Source organism: Crocodylus siamensis, chromosome 1, assembly GCF_052110815.1.
Source record: "Crocodylus siamensis isolate JL-2025a chromosome 1, ASM5211081v1, whole genome shotgun sequence".
In the NCBI taxonomy this organism is placed as follows: domain Eukaryota; kingdom Metazoa; phylum Chordata; order Crocodylia; family Crocodylidae; genus Crocodylus; species Crocodylus siamensis.
In genome coordinates this window covers 62226289-62245305 of record NC_143395.1, presented here as the reverse complement: position 1 = coordinate 62245305, position 19017 = coordinate 62226289, and the positions used below count along the sequence as shown (strand labels likewise).

The window sequence follows — 19017 nt, the reverse complement described above, 5'->3', positions numbered from 1 at the left end:
TCCCTGGAGAATGCCTGTGCCAGGGTGTTTTGGCGTGTGACAAGTTACACTGGGAATGTTAGGGGGGGGCTGAGGCCAGCACTGGCCCTTACCTGGGGTTCTGGAGGCCTCCCAGGGCTGCAGCCATGGCAATCCTGCCAGGCAGAGTCTGGCCGGCAGCCACAGCACAGCTCTGGGTGACCTGGCCCCACTTCTCAGCAGTGCATGCTGCCTGAGCGTGCACTGCACTGTTTTTTTTTCCTGTCAGTTTTTTTGACCCCTTGATAGCCAGGGGTTAAAAAAAAGATGGAAAAAAAAAGAACGCACAGTGCACGCTCAAGCGGCATGCCCTTGCAGCACAGAGAACACCAGACAATACAGTACGTGGCGCTGCAAACTGCACGACCGCATGTGTCTGGATGCGCCCACAGGGCCCCCAGGTTTCTTGGAAGACAAGAACTTTCTGGAGGTTTCTGGTGACACATCAATAGGGACCACCAGAATTCAGGCTCGGGTGGGGGGTGGGGGGGGAAGGGAAGGGGGAAGCAGGCTCCCTGTAGGCTCACTGGAGTCAATTTCAGGTGTTCTTCAGGGTGGGCTCTCCCACACCTCTGACTGGTTGACAGGACCACTCCTCTGCCCTGCTGTGCAGAGAAAGGGAGGGGCAAACTCCTCCCCTCCCATAGGGCAGCAAAGCAAAGAGGGGCTCAGGAGAGACATGCTGGGTGTGGGAAAGCCCCTGCAAAAGGGGTACCCTCCACCCCACACCCATCTGTGGGGGCAAGTACCCAGCATGCCTATGCCTGCAGCCCCTAAGGCAGAGGGCACTTACCTGCTATGCTCTGGGCAAGGCTTTTAAACTCCCTACCAAAGCAGAGAATTGAACAACCTCACTCAACAACAGATCGAACAACCTGTACTAGGCTGCGCCTGGAAAAACAGGGCTTCAACAGTGGTCCTGGGGTTCTGCTACTTTTCTTCACACTTCAGGTAAGCTTTTTTTTAACTTTTTTTCCCCGCCCTCCCTTGTCCTCTACAGTTTCCAGCTGTTTCTGGCCAAATCAGTTTTCTCAGGCTTTGGGAAAACATTGCATCTGGGGTTTTGCCCTGAAATCCCCTGAAGCCTGAATTACAATGGTCCCTACGCAAACAATTAAAATAATGCTTAAAGGGGCAAGGGGCTGGCCTTGGAGGCTTTTTATAGTCTAGCTAAGATGGAATTGAGGCTTTTTAATCACAGGCTTTGAGGGATCAAGGGCAGCCCAGGCAAAATCAACAGAAAAACTGAATTCAGGGGATACTGACAGGACTCGGGAGGGCTAGGGTGTAGCCAGATGACATGGTAAGAATCTGTGTTTTGTTTGTCTGTTTCCAAACCTATGGCCTGTTTTGCTTGTATACTTTTTTACTTATATAATAAATCATTTTGCTGTTTTGTCTTCTTACTGATTGTCTGTTGAAAGACTGATTGCTTGGCAAGTGATATTCCAGGCTAGCCCTTTCTATGGAAAAGGAGACCTAATTTTTTGCATAGCCAACAAGAGTGGTCTCCTGGGGCAGGCAGAGATTCCCCTACTCCAGCTGCAGGGATTGTAAAAGGGGGGGAGGGGAGGGGGGGCAGTGTAAAGCTTAATGGAAGTAAGGAGTTATCCCAGAGCAGCCTCGCTCTCTTCCCTGCCGCGTGTTGCAACACAATGGGGAGAAACTCTGGACTCTGGGTCCTCTGCGGTCGGGTTTGTCACAACCTATAAAGTTCACTGCTTAGAACTTAAAAGATGGCTCAGTGGTGTAAGTTTCTAACCTATCTTGCCTAAATCAGTCTAGGAGTCCTTTCTCTTTCTCTTTCTAAAAGCAAGAGAGAGAACTTTTACTGAAATTACCTTAAATCCTCTCTGTTTAGAGGCATGAAATTATACTACTTCTACATCTTTGCAAGATAGCTCCTGTAACACAGATCCTAAGTAATTTACACAGTTTCATAGCTGCAATTAATCTCTGATTTTATGAACTGTAAACTATCCTAAATAAAGAAGATGTAGGGATAAAACAAAAAAGACCCCACTATTGATCCTAGAATTAACATTATATACGGCATTTAATTTAGCTCATTTCAGTCTTAACATTGAGAATTTCTACTTGCATGGTTAACTAGTTAAATATTAAGGAAAGTTTCTGCTGGTAGACAAAGATCAAGCAAAAGTCAAGATCTAGATCTAGGGAGAGAGAAAGAACAACTGAAGAGGATATACACAGAAGCAGGGCTGTCCAACTGGCAGTCAGAAGGCTGTTTGCAGCCCTTAAGAGGTTAAACCATACTTCCATTCATTCAAGGCTCCTATTCCAGGCACCATTGAGAAATGATGCTCTGTTGTTGCTGCCACTGGAGTTCCTAGGCTCCTCCTCACTCCTCCCTCTTCCACTTGCCTACCCTCATACCTAGTGAGGGAACAGAGTGGCATGGTCCCTGGGCTGAGAGAGGTCAGGGGATCTGCAGATCTGTGACAGTGCCACACACTAGGGATGGGGCAGGGAGTATCACATCACATCCACGCATGCAGAGGGCCTGTGTAGTACAGCATATCTACACAACAGGGCCTATGTGGTGCAGGGAGTGGGAGGAGGGGTTACATGGCTTGGGGGGGTTGTGGCCTACACGTTGCGTGGTTGGGGGTCCTGTATCTCCTGGCCATTCAGAAGTTGGACAGTCTTACTCAGAGTCAAATCTGGAGAAGGTAAGACAGGGAAGAGCGGGGGAGATGCGTAAGGGGTGCAAGCGGGTGCACGTGGTGGTGTACCCCCTGCAAAAAGTCATCACCAACATCTGTGGGTGGTCACTGCTCACCACCCCACCACCAGTGGCATCTGCAGGCAGTCCATGATTGCCCCTGGCTGCTGCTGCCACTGCCGGTGGTGCTTGTAGGTGGTCGCCAACCCCTGGTCGGCACTCGCTACCCCCACCCCCCAGCTCCTGACAGTGCCAGTGGCATCTACAGACGCTCTCCACTGACCACCACTGGGTTCCTGCCGCCAACGGCAAAGCCATGCCCCCCAGCCGCTGGGGCCACACATCGTTCATGGGGAACAGAATAAAATACAAATAGAATATGACACTATGGAACCCAAATGAAAAAATAACAGAACAAAACACAATTTCATTCATTCATTCCACTTGCCTACTACCATATCAAAAATGGAAAGGAGTGTTACCTACAAAGCTCTGCATGATTAAATTACTAAGCACATCTTACAGCAGATTTTCTTATATTTCTATTTTTGCACTTTGCATTTCTATTTTTTCAATATCAGAACAACTACACACTAACCAAAACCCCTCCTTCCTTGTTACTCTTACCAAACCACCACTCTGTTTAAATCTTTCCAATAGCTCTCCAGATTCTTCAGTTTTAAGTTTTTCATTTTTATTTCCCAACAACTTCACAAATCTTGTCCTTCCCTTTTTAACCAGCTTCTTACTTCATTGCCCTTACGTTCTGCTCAACCAGTTATGGCACTCTTTGTTCTTCATTATTCTGCAAATGTCCTCACTTTCTTCCAAGACATTCTCTGTGACCTGGGCTGCACAACAAGCTACTTCCCTCTTCTCCTCCACACCCTAATTAACACTCACTTCTTCCAGGTCACTTAAAAGAAATTAACCACAAGTTACATGAAATCACTAAATCTACACCCCTATTAAAAATCAAAAGCTTATGAGTAATCATTTAGCAGTCAATCTAGTAAGAGAATTAGAGCACAGGAAAACAAGGTATATAAAATAACAAAAATACAGTAAAATTATGCCTTTTGATGCAATGAATCTAAACTGGATAACAGATTTACCAAATTTCAGTGTATGCAGCTAAGAACAAAATCCAAGAGGAAAAACTTTTTTTATTGGTTCTCCAACTGTGATTGAAATGACACATTTTGTTTTTTTCCTTTAACCAAAAGTTATGCCTCTGATGAACCTTGCAGCAAGAAAACCTGCAAAGCTATAAATATAAAAAATGGGGAACAGATTTAGGTACAGAACTCTCAGAAGTGAAGATAAAAATAATGGATAAATGTCCATGATCCACCTTCTTCTCTTTGGCAACAAGAAAGACTTTGATCAAAATATTACACAAGGCATATCTCACACTATCTAGGCTTAACAAAATAACCAGACCATACCCTGAGCTATGCTGAAAAGGCTGTATGCAAATAAAAGGACATTCATACACAGATGGTAGAACAAGCCCTTTATATAGAGTTTCTGGATTCCTATCAGAAGAAACATTTGCTCGATAACTGGCTTATGGCTCCCTTTTTCACCCAAAATGTTCCTTCTGGGGATATTTCCCAAGCACCTAACTCTGGATTACTACACAGCTCTATGAATCCACCTCATTTTAACAGCTGGCAACGTGATTGCCAGAGTGTGGAAGCAGGCAACCATGCCAAATGATACAGGATAGAAGAATATGGTATATATTCATCATGAAAAAGCTGTCTGCTTCACTAAAAGGCAAGTATGAGGAATTTTATGCTACCCAATTGCCTGCTACAACTATCTAAACTACTAGGACTACAAAAGAAAAGTACCACAGTTATACTGCAATGTGGAAATAAGTGTATTAAAAATGAAGGCAACATAAGACCTAGTTCTGTCCTTCTTGGGTGCTTCTACATGTGTGCTTTATCATGCAGTAGACATATACTGCACAGTAAAATGCCAGTGTCTACACGTGCATAGCAATTAAGCCATTATAGACAAATTTATTGCACCATCATATAGTCCTATTAGACACAAGTATTATCTGACAGCATAGTAAATTACTGTACTTTAACACAAATGTAGATAGTGAGAAGGCTGGGTGGGGCATGAGGGTGCTTCAATGCGGGGCTAGCCACCAGGCAGCCCCCCCTGCTGATGCATCCTCATGCGCCAGCCAGTCCCTCCACAGCACAGGAAGCCCTGGGCTGCTCCCACCAGGTTCCACTTGCTGTTTCAAACTATGGAACCATTTACTCTGGAGCTTTCTGTTCCAGACCACAGTAAACTCCAGAGTTTATTCATGCACATTTACTGCACATGTAGATACACCCCTTTTGAGCAAAACCTAACGGAAAGCACCTTTGAGAAAAGTAACTGAAACATTTTTGTAGATGATCACAGCTTTTACCTCTAAATGTGTTTTTGTTATGTTATTCTTCAAATATGTTTTTGATATGGTTAAATAGTTGTTAATAAAAAATAAGAATAATTAGTGTAGCAACTGAGCCTAAGTAAATTTTCCTTTTTTAACAATAAAAACTTTTCCGTATATTTTTCTCTCCATTCCCCTCCTTTTACCTGTTTTATTAGATTGAGAGTTCTTCAAGGCATTGCATGTGCTTCCCATACATTTGGAGAGTGCCTAAGATATTGTGAGTAAACACTAATTCAAAGAGCCAGACTAGTAAACATGCTGAATATTGGTTTGTCTTTTGTAGTAGTGATTGAAATGATACCCAGATTATTCTCTACTAAATGTATTCAGATCCTGTTTGAGTATTTAACAAAATAAAAAATGTTTCTCTAACTTTCATTCTTCCTCACAAAACAGATAGCGTTCCTTATGCCCTGATCTTTACTCTAATCTTAGGAAATGCTTAGTGTTACCCCACTGATCATAATAATGAGAATCAAACACATTCAGCACTGATATGGTGATAATTTTATCAATAACATAAATGCTTCTGAACTTTTTAAAATCTTTGTGACTAATTGTTTGGCTATAGTAAACATACATATTTAATAAAATTAGTCCATGTTAATCCAATTAGTTTTAAAGCATGTCACTTTTCTAAAAAGACTGTTTATAATTTGAAACCAAAAACTGTCAGACTCATTTTTATACAGCAAAAGAAAGATATTGACTCCTATGAGTAGAATAGGCATACTAAACTTCAGTTCTGAAGCATGTATTTTATGGAAATAAGCACCCACAAGCTTGTAAAACTGAAAAAATGTAAAAAAAATTTACTGTCATTAACTATTAATCTACCAGATTATCATATTTAATGAATTTTCCCTAAATACCATACTAGAAGGCGTAAGTCTGATCTTGAGGCCTTGATTCTCTGTTTCATGTTGCACTTATCTATGGAACTAGAAAATGGGATTTTGGGGAAGTAACAGAACATTCATAGGAGAGTTCAAAAGAGACAAACAAGGGATTCAGGGAAACTGGTATTATGGCTAATATAAAAAAGCCAATAAAAGTCATGCAAACATCAAACTACAATGGCAGAAAAAAATTAACTGGAAGACATTTTGGAAATTTTCTGGAAGCATGCATATATTAGGAGATGGAATCAGTGTGCATAAAAAAATGGGTTTTAGATATATAAACCTATTTGAAATTATGACAACCACCATTGAGGCCTAAACATATTCATCTATTTAAATCATTTAAATTTAAAAGGAAAAATAAACAATATTCAAGCAATATATATTTGTTGCTAAGGTTTAAAGTCAGTCAAGCAACTGAATGGGAGAAATGTCTACTTAAGTGTTTTGAACAGAGCTGCTTGAAACTTAGAATTCAGCCTTTAACATCTGAAAAGAAAAATATTTTTTCCCCTGCCACTGAAAGCAGGACATAGGGCAATGGGCCGAGACAACAGAAAAACAGACCTAGATAAAATCTCAGAAAAAAAATTCTTCTAATGTAGAATAGAAAAATAATACAACAAGCTGCCTAGGGAACTTGAGGGCTCCTCTACATGTCCAGATAAAGACACAATGGGATCTAACGTGCAATCCACACAATTGCATCTCCTGCCGTGCCATCTCCTACCATGGCAGGAGGCATGACTGTAGGACTAGGCATTAAATCCCATCGCACCCTATTACTTGACCTTGCAAGATCACAGATGCTGCGATCTCCCAGCCTCAGGGGTACGTGAAACCCTAGAGGCTGGGAGATCATAGTCATGCCCTGAGACTGCTAGGACCCAGCTGGATCCCTGGCACCAGAAGGCACACTGCAGGAAACCTGCCCTTGCAGCTGCAGGACTCTAGGTTCCAGCAGCTGCAGAATGTTGCCAGGCCCCAGAGTCAGCAGCTGCTGGCGCTGGGAGTCCCCTCAGTTGCAGGACTTCCAGCCCTGGCTGGGCATACTGCACTCCTGTAGCTGGGAGCACTGTCAGCTAATGGGGCTCCCAGCCACAGGAGAGACCCTGCTACATGTGCAAATTAAAACTTTGTAGCAGCCAGCTATATAGTTAGTACACCTTTTTGATATCTAACTTTATATATCTATTTGCCTACACATACATAGTATATTCCCAGGGATGGATTAATGCATGGGCCCAGGGGTCCTTGCCAATCAGGGTCTCCCTGGGATGCCAGGGACAGCACAGCCCATGGGCATGCTGGCTGTGGACATCTGGGTCAGACAGTATGTGCCTCCTCCCCTCTGGCTGGGCCTGAGCCAGGCCAGAGCCAGGCCCAGGGGCCAGGTCTGGGCGCAGGGCTTCCTGCAGGCAGCACAGCTTTCCAGGGCCATCTGCTGCCAGGAGGCCCCATGGCCCCCTCCTGCTCCTCTGCCACTTGCAGGCAGCCACTGACACCAGTGCCACTGGGACAAGACAGGACAGCGCTGGTCAGCAGAGGGGTGGGCAGAGAAGTAGGTAGGCAGCCAGGAGGAGAGCTCGTGGCCCCCATCACAAGCCAACCCTGGCCCTAGCCTGTCCCACAGCTGGGAGACCGCAGCTGTGGTTGCACCTTCACCTCAACGGTGCTTGCACCCCCTGGCTGGCCCTAGATGCACTGAGGAGGCTGGGTGGGCCTAGCTGCAGCCCCAGGAATGGTAGTTTATCTCCCCCAGCTAACAATGTCAGGACCGGCCCACCATTTTTTGCTGCTCCCTGACACAAAGAAGCTGATGGTGATGACTCAGGGGTGGGGGGTGGGGGGGGTGGCAAGTGGCCTGTGGTGGTAGGTATATTTTTCTATAACTATATATCTATTTGCTTGAGTGTACACAAAATATCCCCAGAGCTGACAGTCTATATATGCATAAATCTTTATCTATTTGCTTAAACATATGTAGTATATCCTGACATCTATCTCTCTATCTGTCTATCCATTTAAGTGCACACAGGAGGCCATATAGGCTGTCCTTATAATTGACATCCTATACCTAGCTATACAGCTATTTGCATGGGTGTACATAAAATCTCCAGAGCTGAAATATATAGATCTACAGCTGTCTCTGTCTCTCTGCTTGAGCATAGGCAACATATTCCCACAGCTAACAATCTACATATCTATATCTAGCTATATATATATTTGCTTGAGTGCACATAAAATATCCCTAGAGCTGACAATCTATATATCTTTATTTACTTAAGCATGTGTAGTATATCCCCATTGCTAGCTACCCATTGCTAGCTGTCTGCTTAAGTACATCCTTATAGTTGACAATCTCTCTATATACATATATATATATATATATATATATATATATATTGTTACTTGAGAGTACACAGAATACCCGCAGAGCTGAAATAGGTAGATCTATACCTGTCTCTATTGCTAAATTTAGAGAGCAACAGAGATAGATGCAGATCTGTCTCTACCTCTCTCTAGGTAGAGGGGGGCCTTCCCAGATGTAGATCTGTCTCTATACATAGATGGTGGTAGTGGCAACCATCAATCTCTGTGGATCATGGTGTATGCATGAGGGCTACCCAGACCTTCAATGCATAGGCCTGGGCAGGAATTTTTGGAGGAGTGGAGGCTGCCCAGCCCTTCCATCCTCTCTTTAGAGATACTGAGACAGAATCCAAAGACCAGATTGCGTCCAGATGTTTGGTGCCTCCATGACTGTAGATGTATATGTGTCTGGGGGAATCAAATCCAGGTCTCCTGTGTGTGGTAGACAAGGACTCTACCACTGAACCACCCTATAAAGAGAGACAGAGACAGATGCAGACTCAAGTGACTAGATATATAGCTAGATATAGGTGTATAGACAGTAGGGCCAGCACATCTTATCCTGTGAAACCTACCACTGCAGGTGGTCCCACAGCATCGGGCCACTTGCCACACACCCCATCCCCCTGCCCCTGGGCCACCACCACCAGCTTCTTTGTGTCAGGGAGCAGCAAAAAATGGTGGGCCTGTCCTGACATTGTTACCTGGGGGAGATAAACTACCTATGCTTAAGCAACTAGTTTGCTTAAGTATAGGTAGCTTATCCCCGCAGCTGACAATCCTTCCCTACACGTACATCTAGCCATGGATCCAGGTGCCTGAGGCTGCACAGGCTATCTATCCCCCCTCCCCCGCCTCCCTGAGTGCGGGCGCTGAGGGGCCCGGGCGGCGGCGGGACGAAGCGGCGTTTCCCCGCGCGCCCGGCGAGCGCCATCAGCCCCTGCGTCCCCGCGGCTTGGTGAGCGCCTGGCGATCCCCCGGCCCCGCTCCCCCGCGGGCAGCGCCCCCCGCAGCCGGGGCCGGCCGGACCGGGCCGCTCTGTGCCCTGAGGCGGCGCCGCACACACCTGCCGCGCCCGCGCCGCCTCCTGCCTCCATCCTCAGGCTCCGGCTGCGCCCGGCTGGAGGCGGCGCTGAGGGAAGGGGGGCTGCCGCAGCCGCTCCCTGTGCCCTCAGCCGCGGCCCCGCCCCGCCCTGCCCGGGGCGACCTGGGTCCCGGCGCCCTCCTAGCCAGCCAGGCACCGGCTCCGTCTGGCTGCTCAGCCCCGGCCCGGAGGAGCCGTGTCCTGTGCGGGGCGGGACAGCTGAGGGGGAGCGGGGAAGAGTTCAGGGGGGACAGGAGCAATCCAGAAACGCCCCTTGCGATACACAGCTGGCTGCTATACCGAAGGAGGCAGCTAGAACCATCCACAGGGGAGGGGACAAGAAGTCACCAGGGGGTTAAATTGCCACCGGGGAAGGTTGGGTTTGTGGCAAGGGACAAGGCTGTCCAGAGAGTGGCCCAGCAGGGAAGGGGTGAGCAGCTGAGGGGCATGGACCCTCTGCCAGGGGATGGTGTTAAGCAGGGCTTAGACAAATGCTTGGCTGGGATGGCCTACATCTTGCCTTCCACAGGGGATAGCCTAAGTCATCTCCTGAGGTTCTTTCCAGCCCTGTTTTTCCTAGGATCAGGGCTCTGAGGCACATGACCTATGAGTAGGGGTCTGTGTTGCCCCCACAGCACCCCCCTCCCAGCAGCCTGATTGGCAGAGGGGCCTTGCCAGCTGGGCCACTTTCCACTGGTTGCCAAGAAAGCGAAAACCGCAGTTTTAAATATGCTGTGGTTTTTGCCTCCTTGCCGCTGATAGGTGGAGGAACACTGGTAGCCCCGCTGCTTGCTGCTGGGTGACATCTAGAAGACAGTGGTTTCCACTTCCCCAACAATCAGCAGCAAACAGCTTGGCCAGAGGGGCGCCTCCACTGATCAAGGCCAGGGGCAAGCAGTGAAATGAAAAGAATGATGGAGATCCCTTCTTCTGAGGAGAGGCTGATGGAACTGGGCTTGTCTAGTCTATGGAAGACAAAACTTAGGAGGTATTTAATAGCATCCTTCAACTTCCTGAAGAGTGGTTCCATAGAGATGGAGCTAGACTGTTCTCAGTGGTGGCAGATGGCCGAACAAGGTTTCAAGTTGCAGCAAGGAAAGTTTAGAATCATAGAATTATATAGAATCATAGAAGTAGGGTCGGAAGGGACCTTGTAGATCTTCAAGCCCAACCCCCCACCTGGGCTGGAGAGAAGACTGGACTCAAACGAGTCCAGCCAGGTAGTCATCAAGCTTCTTCTTAAAGATCCCCAGGGTAGGAGCCAGCACCACTTCCCTTGGAAGTTGGTTGCAGCTCCTAGCCGCCCTAACTGTGAAGTAGTTCTTGCGGATGTCTAATCTAAATCTATTCTCTAATAATTTGTGTCCATTGTTCCTTGTCATGCCAGGGGGCGCTAGGGGAAACAGGGTCTCCCCTAAACCCTTCTGGTCCCCCCTAGTGAGTTTATAGACAGTCACCAGGTCCCCCCTCAGCCTTCTCTTATGAAGGATGAACAGGTTCAGGTCCCGCAGTCTTTCAATGTAGGGTCTGCCCTGTAGTCCCCGGATCATGCGTGTGGCCCTCCTCTGGACCCTTTCAAGGTTGTCCACATCCCTCCTGAAATGGGGCGCACAGAACTGGATGCAGTACTCCAGCTGTGGCCTGACCAGTGTTGCATAGAGGGGGAGGATCACCTCCCTGGCTCCACTTGAGATGCATCTGTGGATGCACGACAAGGTCTGGTTACCCCTGCCAACCGTGACCTCACATTGTCGGCCCATGTTCATCTTGGAGTTAATAATGACTCCAAGATCCCTTTCTGCCTCCATACTCTCTAGAAGGGAGTTTCCCGTTCTATAAGTGTGCTGCTGGTTTCTACTGCCTAAGTGTAGCACCCTGCACTTGTCAGTATTGAAACGCATTTGTTTATGTCAGCCCACTCCTGTAACCTATCCAGGTCTTGTTGCAGTCTTTCCCTCCCTACTAGCGTGCTCACCTTACCCCAAATTTTGGTATCATCAGTGAATTTAAACAGGTTTGATTTCACCCCATCGTCCAAATCTCTGATGAAGAAATTGAACAGCTCAGGCCCCAGGACCGAGCCCTGGGGATCTCCGCTGCCTGCTTCCCCCCAGGTCGAATATGACCCGTCCACCACCACCCTCTGAGTATGACCCTTGAGCCAATATGCAATCCATCTGACTGTGTAGGCATCAATGCCACAGTCGCCTAATGTTTTAATGAGGATGGATTGGAAGACAGTGTCAAAGGCCTTGCTGAAGTCTAGAAAGACTACGTCCACGGCGACACCTGCATCCATTGCCTTTGTGACCTGATCATAAAAGGCAATCAGGTTGGTCTGACAAGACCTGCCCGTAATGAAACCATGCTGGTTGCCCTTGAGCACCATCCCTGAAGCCGGCCCATCACAGATGTGATCCTTGAGGATCTTCTCAAAGAGTTTCCCAAGGATAGAGGTAAGACTGACAGACCTATAGTTGCCCAGGTCCTCTCTTTTCCCTTTTTTGAAGAGGGGGACCACATTAGCTATCTTCCAGTCATCTGGCACCTGGCCCGAGCACCACGAGCACTCGTAGAGCCGTGCCAAGGGCCCTGCAATAACCCCAGCTAGCTCCCTCAACACCGTGGGGTGGAGAGCATCTGGACCCGCTGACTTGAACACGTCCAGCCCCTCCAGAAGCTCTCTAACCCGGTCCTCCCCAACCTGAGGTCTGGAGGCGTTCCCCTCGAGTCCATCTGGCACCCCAGTGGGGAAGTCCTGGTCCCTGCACAAGAGAACAGACATGAAGAATTGGTTAGGTGGGATATGAGGAAAACTTTCTCACTAGGAGGGCAGTAAAACACTGGAACAGGTTACCTAGAGAGGTGGTAGGACTTCCATGCTTAGGTTTTCAAAACCCTGCTAGGCAAAGCCTTGGCTGGGATGATCTAGTTGGGGATGGTCCTGCTTTGAGCAGGGGGCTGGACTAGATGACCTCCTGAGGTCCCTTCCAAGCCTCATTTTCTATGATTCTATGATGCTGACATTCTGTGCTAACTTAGCTCATATGGGGGAGGCACCTGGCACTTGAAGGGTGGTATTTATCGAGAGTCTACCCATCTTTTATTTCAGGAAAATCCAAGAATACAGGTTTCCCTCACTTTACGTGGGTTCTGTATGTGCAAATTCACTTTTATGCGATGACCCTTTCTATACCAAAAATGTGTTATATGCAAGGCAAATTCACTCTTATGCAATCGATGTGGTGGAAGTCCGCAGTCCGCTGCTTTGTGCAGCGCATTATGGGAGTGGTAAACGTCAAAATATAGCCTCCTGTGTGGATCTGTGCTCCTTGTTCACTGTCTGTGACACAGTTCTGTAGTTGCCATTCCCATGATGGTAACATTCACCACCAGTCTTGTGCGTGTGTGTACTGTTGGCAAGTGCCAAAATTGTTTTGTAAAAGTGGTAGAAATGGGTCTGGCGGTCAGTACAGTTGAGGTCTTGGAACGTTTCCCTATTTGTTGCATTGTAAAGTGGTTTCCCTGTATGCGGATTCGAGTTACGCACCATTTCCCAGGAATGCATGTGTACATAAAGCGAGGGTAACCTGTATCTTTCAGGAGATGCATCCTATTTATTTCAGTGCTAACATTTATGTGGTGGGGGTTATCACGTGCTCATAATACCAGAGTACAATCACAGAACGTAGGGCTGGAAGGGACCTCATAAGATCATTTGGCCCAGCCACTGCCTCTAGGAAAGATCATCCCTGGTTAAACCACCCCAGGCAGGTGTTTGTCTTCCCTGCCCTGCCAAGCATGGAGATTCCACAACATCTTGAGATAATCTGTTCCAATGCTGAATCTTCCCAGTCCACATAAAGTTCTTAATATCTAACCTAAATTTCCATTGCTGCACCTTATAACCAATATTTTTCATCTTATCCCCTGCAACCAGAGAAAAAAAGTCTACCACAGCTTTCCATCTAGCCATCTTTCAGATATATGAAGACTATTATTAAATCCTTCTCAGTCTCCTCTTCCCTACACTAAGTGATATCCAGTTATTCTAATCATTCCTGTTATTTCATGTTTTCTAAATATCTGATTGTTTCTGTTGTCTTATGTTGGACTCTTGAGTTTGTCCCCATCTTTCTAGAAGTGTGATACTCAAAACTGGACATAGTACTCAAGATGAGCCCTCACCAGTATGCAATCAAACAGAAGAGTCGCTTTCATGAGCAACTCCTGTCAGCAATAGCCAGACCAATGTGCTCTTAACATTTTTTGCAATAATACCTCATTGCTGACTCATATTCATCTTGTAGTTGTAATTTCCAGGTCCTTTTCTGCAGTAGTGCATTTATTCTCTAGTTTGTGTTAGTACATGCAATTGTTCCATCTTTACACTGAATTTAATTTGACTAATTTTAGAAAATGTCTCCAGGTTATCAAGGTCATTCTGAATCCTAATCCTGCCCTCCAGGATGTCTACAGCCCCACCCAGTTTGGTGTCATCTGCAACTTTGCTAAGTATTTGTTTGGTCCCAGTTTTAAGCACTTGTTTAAACTTAAAATATGCCTGTTTCTCCCACTGAAATATTGGAAGCTATTAATTCATTTCTGCCAGAGTTCTGAGACCACAGACAAAAGTATCCTTTGCTGGAGAGAGGGCGGGAGAGGGATTAGACTTGAGAGTTGTACCTAACCCCAGCAATGAAAGTTTTAGAGCAAGTATTTTTTTCTGTATTATTCTACTTCACCTGCTTTTGAAAGTCAGATTCCACACAATCAATAACTTCCTTTAAGCTGCTGATTTGGCCCATAGCAGTGTTCCTTTTCCCCAAAAGTACTTTTTTTCTTCAGTTGCTGCAAAAATAGTGATCAGCTTATTCCAAGTTAACAAACAGCAAAATCAGGTCCAAATTCTTAAAACAGAGGCAGGGGAAGATACTAGAACAATGATTCTCAGCTGGGGTTCTGGGAGAGCCTTCTAAGGGTGCCAGAGTGCCAAGGCCTTTTTGTCAAAAGGTAAGCGAACACTTTTCCTCTTGCCAGGTGCCCTAGCAACCTGAAGTCATCCCGCCTGAGTCTGCTCCCTGCCAGTCCCCATGCACCTAAGGCACACAGGTAGGAGAGCACATATCAGCCCAGCACTTTCCCCCCACTCCTTGCATGCTCCCAGAGGGGTTGTGGGTGCACATATCTCTGGTCACAGGCATGCAAGGCAGCCACCCTCACCTGGAACCAGCTGGGCTCTAGTTCAGGGATTCTTAACTTCCAGAAAGTTACGGAGGCATTCCTTAAAACTGAAAAGGTTGAGAACCACTGTTTTAAATACAGATGCCAACCCTACATTTGGTTTTCTGGTGGCACACCTTTTAACATACAGTATACAGAATTGCATTGCTTTTGATGTTCTATACAAGTTGGGGTCCAGCTCTGTGAGATAACTGGACAATCATGGTCTTGAAGGGGAGAGCAGATGAACTGAGAGAAAGGTAAGTAGTAGAATGAAGGTATGGACTAGTTCTATTTTGTGGCAGATGAATAAATTATTGATATCTTTTTAATTTTCTGGTTTTGCCTCTCATTGCTTCCTGGTATCAACATTAAAATAAATGTTCCTCCCCTCTCCCCATCACCATTTGTAATCACTAATATTAATTCATATTATTGGGGGAAATATTATGCTGTTTTATGCCTGCCCTCAATCCAAATCATTACTTTTTACAAGCTGCATATATTTCGATTAGCCCATTAATTAATTATAGAATCAGTGCTTTCTAAAAAGTGTATTTCACATAGATAAGTTTTCAGGCAGTCCTTCTGTTTGCATAATCTAAAGCAGCTTTTCCTTCTAAACTTCAAAATCTTTGTTTTATTCAACCTAAGAAATGTATGTTGTGCTGTGTTCAAAGAATTGCAATCAAAGATCAAGCTCAGCTCACCACCTTCAAGAGAAAAAATGTGCTTTATACACAGTGGTATCCATTTTTGACCCAAGCATCCAGCCAATATTTGAGGATTTATAGATAATACAGCTTAGAAGAAAAAGTTATGTTGGGAACACTGTATTTTTTATGTAGTTTTGTTTGTTTATAGCAATGTACTAAGTACTTTTTTCTTGAATAGAGGAAGGATCAAACAGGTAGAGGTTGTTTCCATTCTCATAGCTCTAACCCTTGCCAGTGAGCACCAACCTAACCCCAAATCCACTCTTCAGGCTTTTACTATGGTCACACACCAATATTTGCCCTGGGCTTTTTCCCCCAGCAGTTTCTGTTTCTCTCTCTCAGCAGTCTTAGTTTAAGATCAGAAGTTAAAGCCATCAGTCTCAATAAGGTCAACTCAGACTCTAATAACTTCATTATATAATAAATGATACAGACACTATGGATCTAGTTCACTGTGAACACTCCATTACAGGAAATATTAGCCTCCTCCCAATGAGACTTCCACATTTATATTTATCATTCTTTCTTATTTGTATCTGATGGATGAGAAAGAAGAAAAAATGACGAAGAGTAAGTATATATAAAAAGGGTACATCTCAGGCTTCGGAACACGATGATCCATTCTTTGGAATGTACCAAGCTGAACGTGCCTTTTATTTTAGGTTTTAAAAGAAGTTTGACAGCCCATGTATTTTAAAGGTAGTGGGAAAGACATGTGGGGGCAAAAAAACCTAAACAAGCAAACTTTTTTTAAGTAAAAAGGTAGACCGTCAGTGTTCTGGAGACATTACAAAAATGCACAGTGTAAAGACTGTGCTTTCAATACTAATGATTCAAGGAAACTATAACAGCTAAATAGTAATGTGTTTTCTAGACCTTTCTCAAGTACTACATATACTGTGCTGATATGTTAAGACCTCAGTCTTGGAAAGATTTCTAGCACAAACTTAACTTGATACACTAAATAGTATAAATGATTACAGAGTCACTCTTGGAGGTGGGGAGGGGAGGTTGCCTATACAATATCTAATAAATAACTAGACACAGTCCCGATTACAACAGTCAAACAGTAAGTGGTTAGCTATACAGAATCCCAAATGAGCTAACAGTAAAATCAGGCTTTGATTTCAAGTAAGTGGTTCGTAGATCATGAAGGGGGATGATTCTACTAGTTAAAGAGAGAAATTCTTTTGATCTCTGTTTTTAAAAATCTCTTTTGCTCTGAAGAACAGTCAAAGGTAATATTCACGCCAGAAGGTCATACAAGGAAATGAACTGATGTTATTAGTTATTAAACATCAAAGCAATACAGAGCTTGATCACATTAGAGGACATGCATTCTGAGTATTTAAAAATCTGTGTGCTGCATAATTGCCCACAGACAAATCCAGGATGCTTGGCTCCAGAAACATAGCCTTTGCATAGCTGTTAAGGCTAAACAATTGTAGCATCATTCATAGTCTGTCATTCCATACTGGAGGCAAAATTACTGAGTGTAAACAGTATTAATAGCAATGTGAGTGATCTTGAAAAAATAACATTTAGTTTATGTGTGTGGGAACCTGTTTATTAGACCAACTGGTTAGTTGGAAAAAAGGTCTTAGTAAGCTTTCGGGCACAGTCACCCTTCTTCAGGCATAGGGAGTATCTGCTGGTGGGGGTACCCTAGGCCCGCATTATGAATCAGATACCTGATCATAGCATGCAGGGCCCAATCCTAGCACACTGAGGTGGGAGGGGGTGATGCCAGGCCTTCTGGAAACAATCTCAGTGGGAGTGAATGTCAACAGGCCTCCGGGGACCAATTCTGGCACATGAGGGTTGTGCCAGGCCCCAGGGCCCAATCCTGATGTCCAGGATTTGAACCAGCCTGGAGACCAGACCTGCCATACTCACCTGGTCCCCAGGTCCAAAAGGCTGAGCACCACTAACACAATTACTTTACATGGGCCAGTTTCATCTCTGATACCATGAAAACAGGGAACAATCTCAAAATCTACTGAACAGATCATTTGTATTGTGGTCCTTACACTAATGGTTGTATCACAAGGTGCAGACATATGACACATTTACATTACTGTAACCTGCCTTTATACCAATGTAAATGTGGAGAGATACAACATGTACAGTCCTACAGCATTTCACGTAAGAGTAAAATTATCCTTTGAAAAGTCCAGGCTAACTTAAACACTGGTTTAAGTTACACCAATGTACACATCATGTATCCATCTCTCCAGTTAATTTCATTCCATTTGACCAATACAAACAGGCTATGGCTGTCTTCCGATCACCCAGTGAAGAGATGCCAAGTTAACACCTCAATCAGGCATCTACCTTGGGAGAACTGGTTATTTGTTTCCTCAAGACACTGATATAAAACTTACTTCAGCATTCAGACTAATATATATTACACCCGTGTAAATGTGCCTTGTGTCCACACTTCCAGTTGTACATAAAAGATGAGAATTACTCATTTTCCTCGTGGTCTGAGTGCCTAACAATAAAAAGGGATATGTATTGCCAAAGCAGATGTAGTTTGCATCACATTAGTAAATCTGGAACCAGACATATTGCTACTTGAGAGAAGAGATCTTGTGTAATAATGTCATAACCAATAAATGAAAAGTTAGACACAATCTCCATTTTAACATTCAAACAGCAGGTGATTAACTATGTACATAATCCCAGATGAGCTAAAAGTAAATCATGCCAGAGAATTGCTAGTGAGAACAGTGGTATCATCTCACCTGCTTTGATCTTTTATTCTTTGGAATCATTATTCTGTATTTAATTAAAGATAAACATTTTGGCTTCATGATTCTTCTTTACTCAGCCTCACACTTTTTGCATAATAGATGATAATGTGTTTGTAACTGTCTTATTTTGTAGGTAATTATGATAATAGAAATACAGTTCAAATATACTTTAACCCCCTCGATCTTAATCTGCAATGCTAAACACAAGACCTGATCCAGGGTATTCAGGGAATTATGCAATGCCTTTTTAATAACTTTTCAGAAACAGAGAAAGAATATCCAGAGGGAAAAAAAGATTAGACTTCAACTTCTGATACAATAAAAAGTCTCCCATCCCAAAGCAAAGGAGGAAAACTAAGCATAATTTTCGAAGAAATTACAGAGATTATGAGCATGAAATGAAGCATCCTCATATTACTCTGCCACTGTCCACTAGCTATTGTCAAGCAGACACAATAATTGTGTCGTAGGCAGACATTTAATTGTACTTTACTCGCATTTTGGCACCTTTATTCTCTTTGTCATACTAGTAAAATCATATGTATGTTAATAAGAAAGGGCCATTCTATTAAGTATTGTACACGCAACACAAAGAGCTTACTGTAGAAGACAGAACAGTTAAAGGGAGAAAGGGAAGAACAGAACAAATTAGCAAGTCAGAATAACAGCCATACTATAAGGAGACTTCTGTTTAAAGAAGAACTGGGACAGCATGGCGCATAATTCTTTGCATCCATGTTTTGTCAATTTAAGGATACAAAATGCTTTAGGAGATTTTTTGTTAGGTCCATA

General features: G+C 44.6%; 1 protein-coding gene across 1 annotated transcript in view; it reads right to left on the bottom strand.

The window, feature by feature from the left end:
* Window positions 1–9543, bottom strand: part of MEI4 (meiotic double-stranded break formation protein 4) — a 185110-nt gene extending 175567 nt beyond the window's left edge. The window contains exon 1 of the mRNA XM_090064505.1: window positions 9345–9543. Within this exon, the coding sequence (XP_089920631.1) occupies window positions 9345–9543 (199 nt within the window). The remainder of the gene's footprint in view (window positions 1–9344) is intronic.
* Window positions 9544–19017: the final 9474 nt, after the last annotated feature.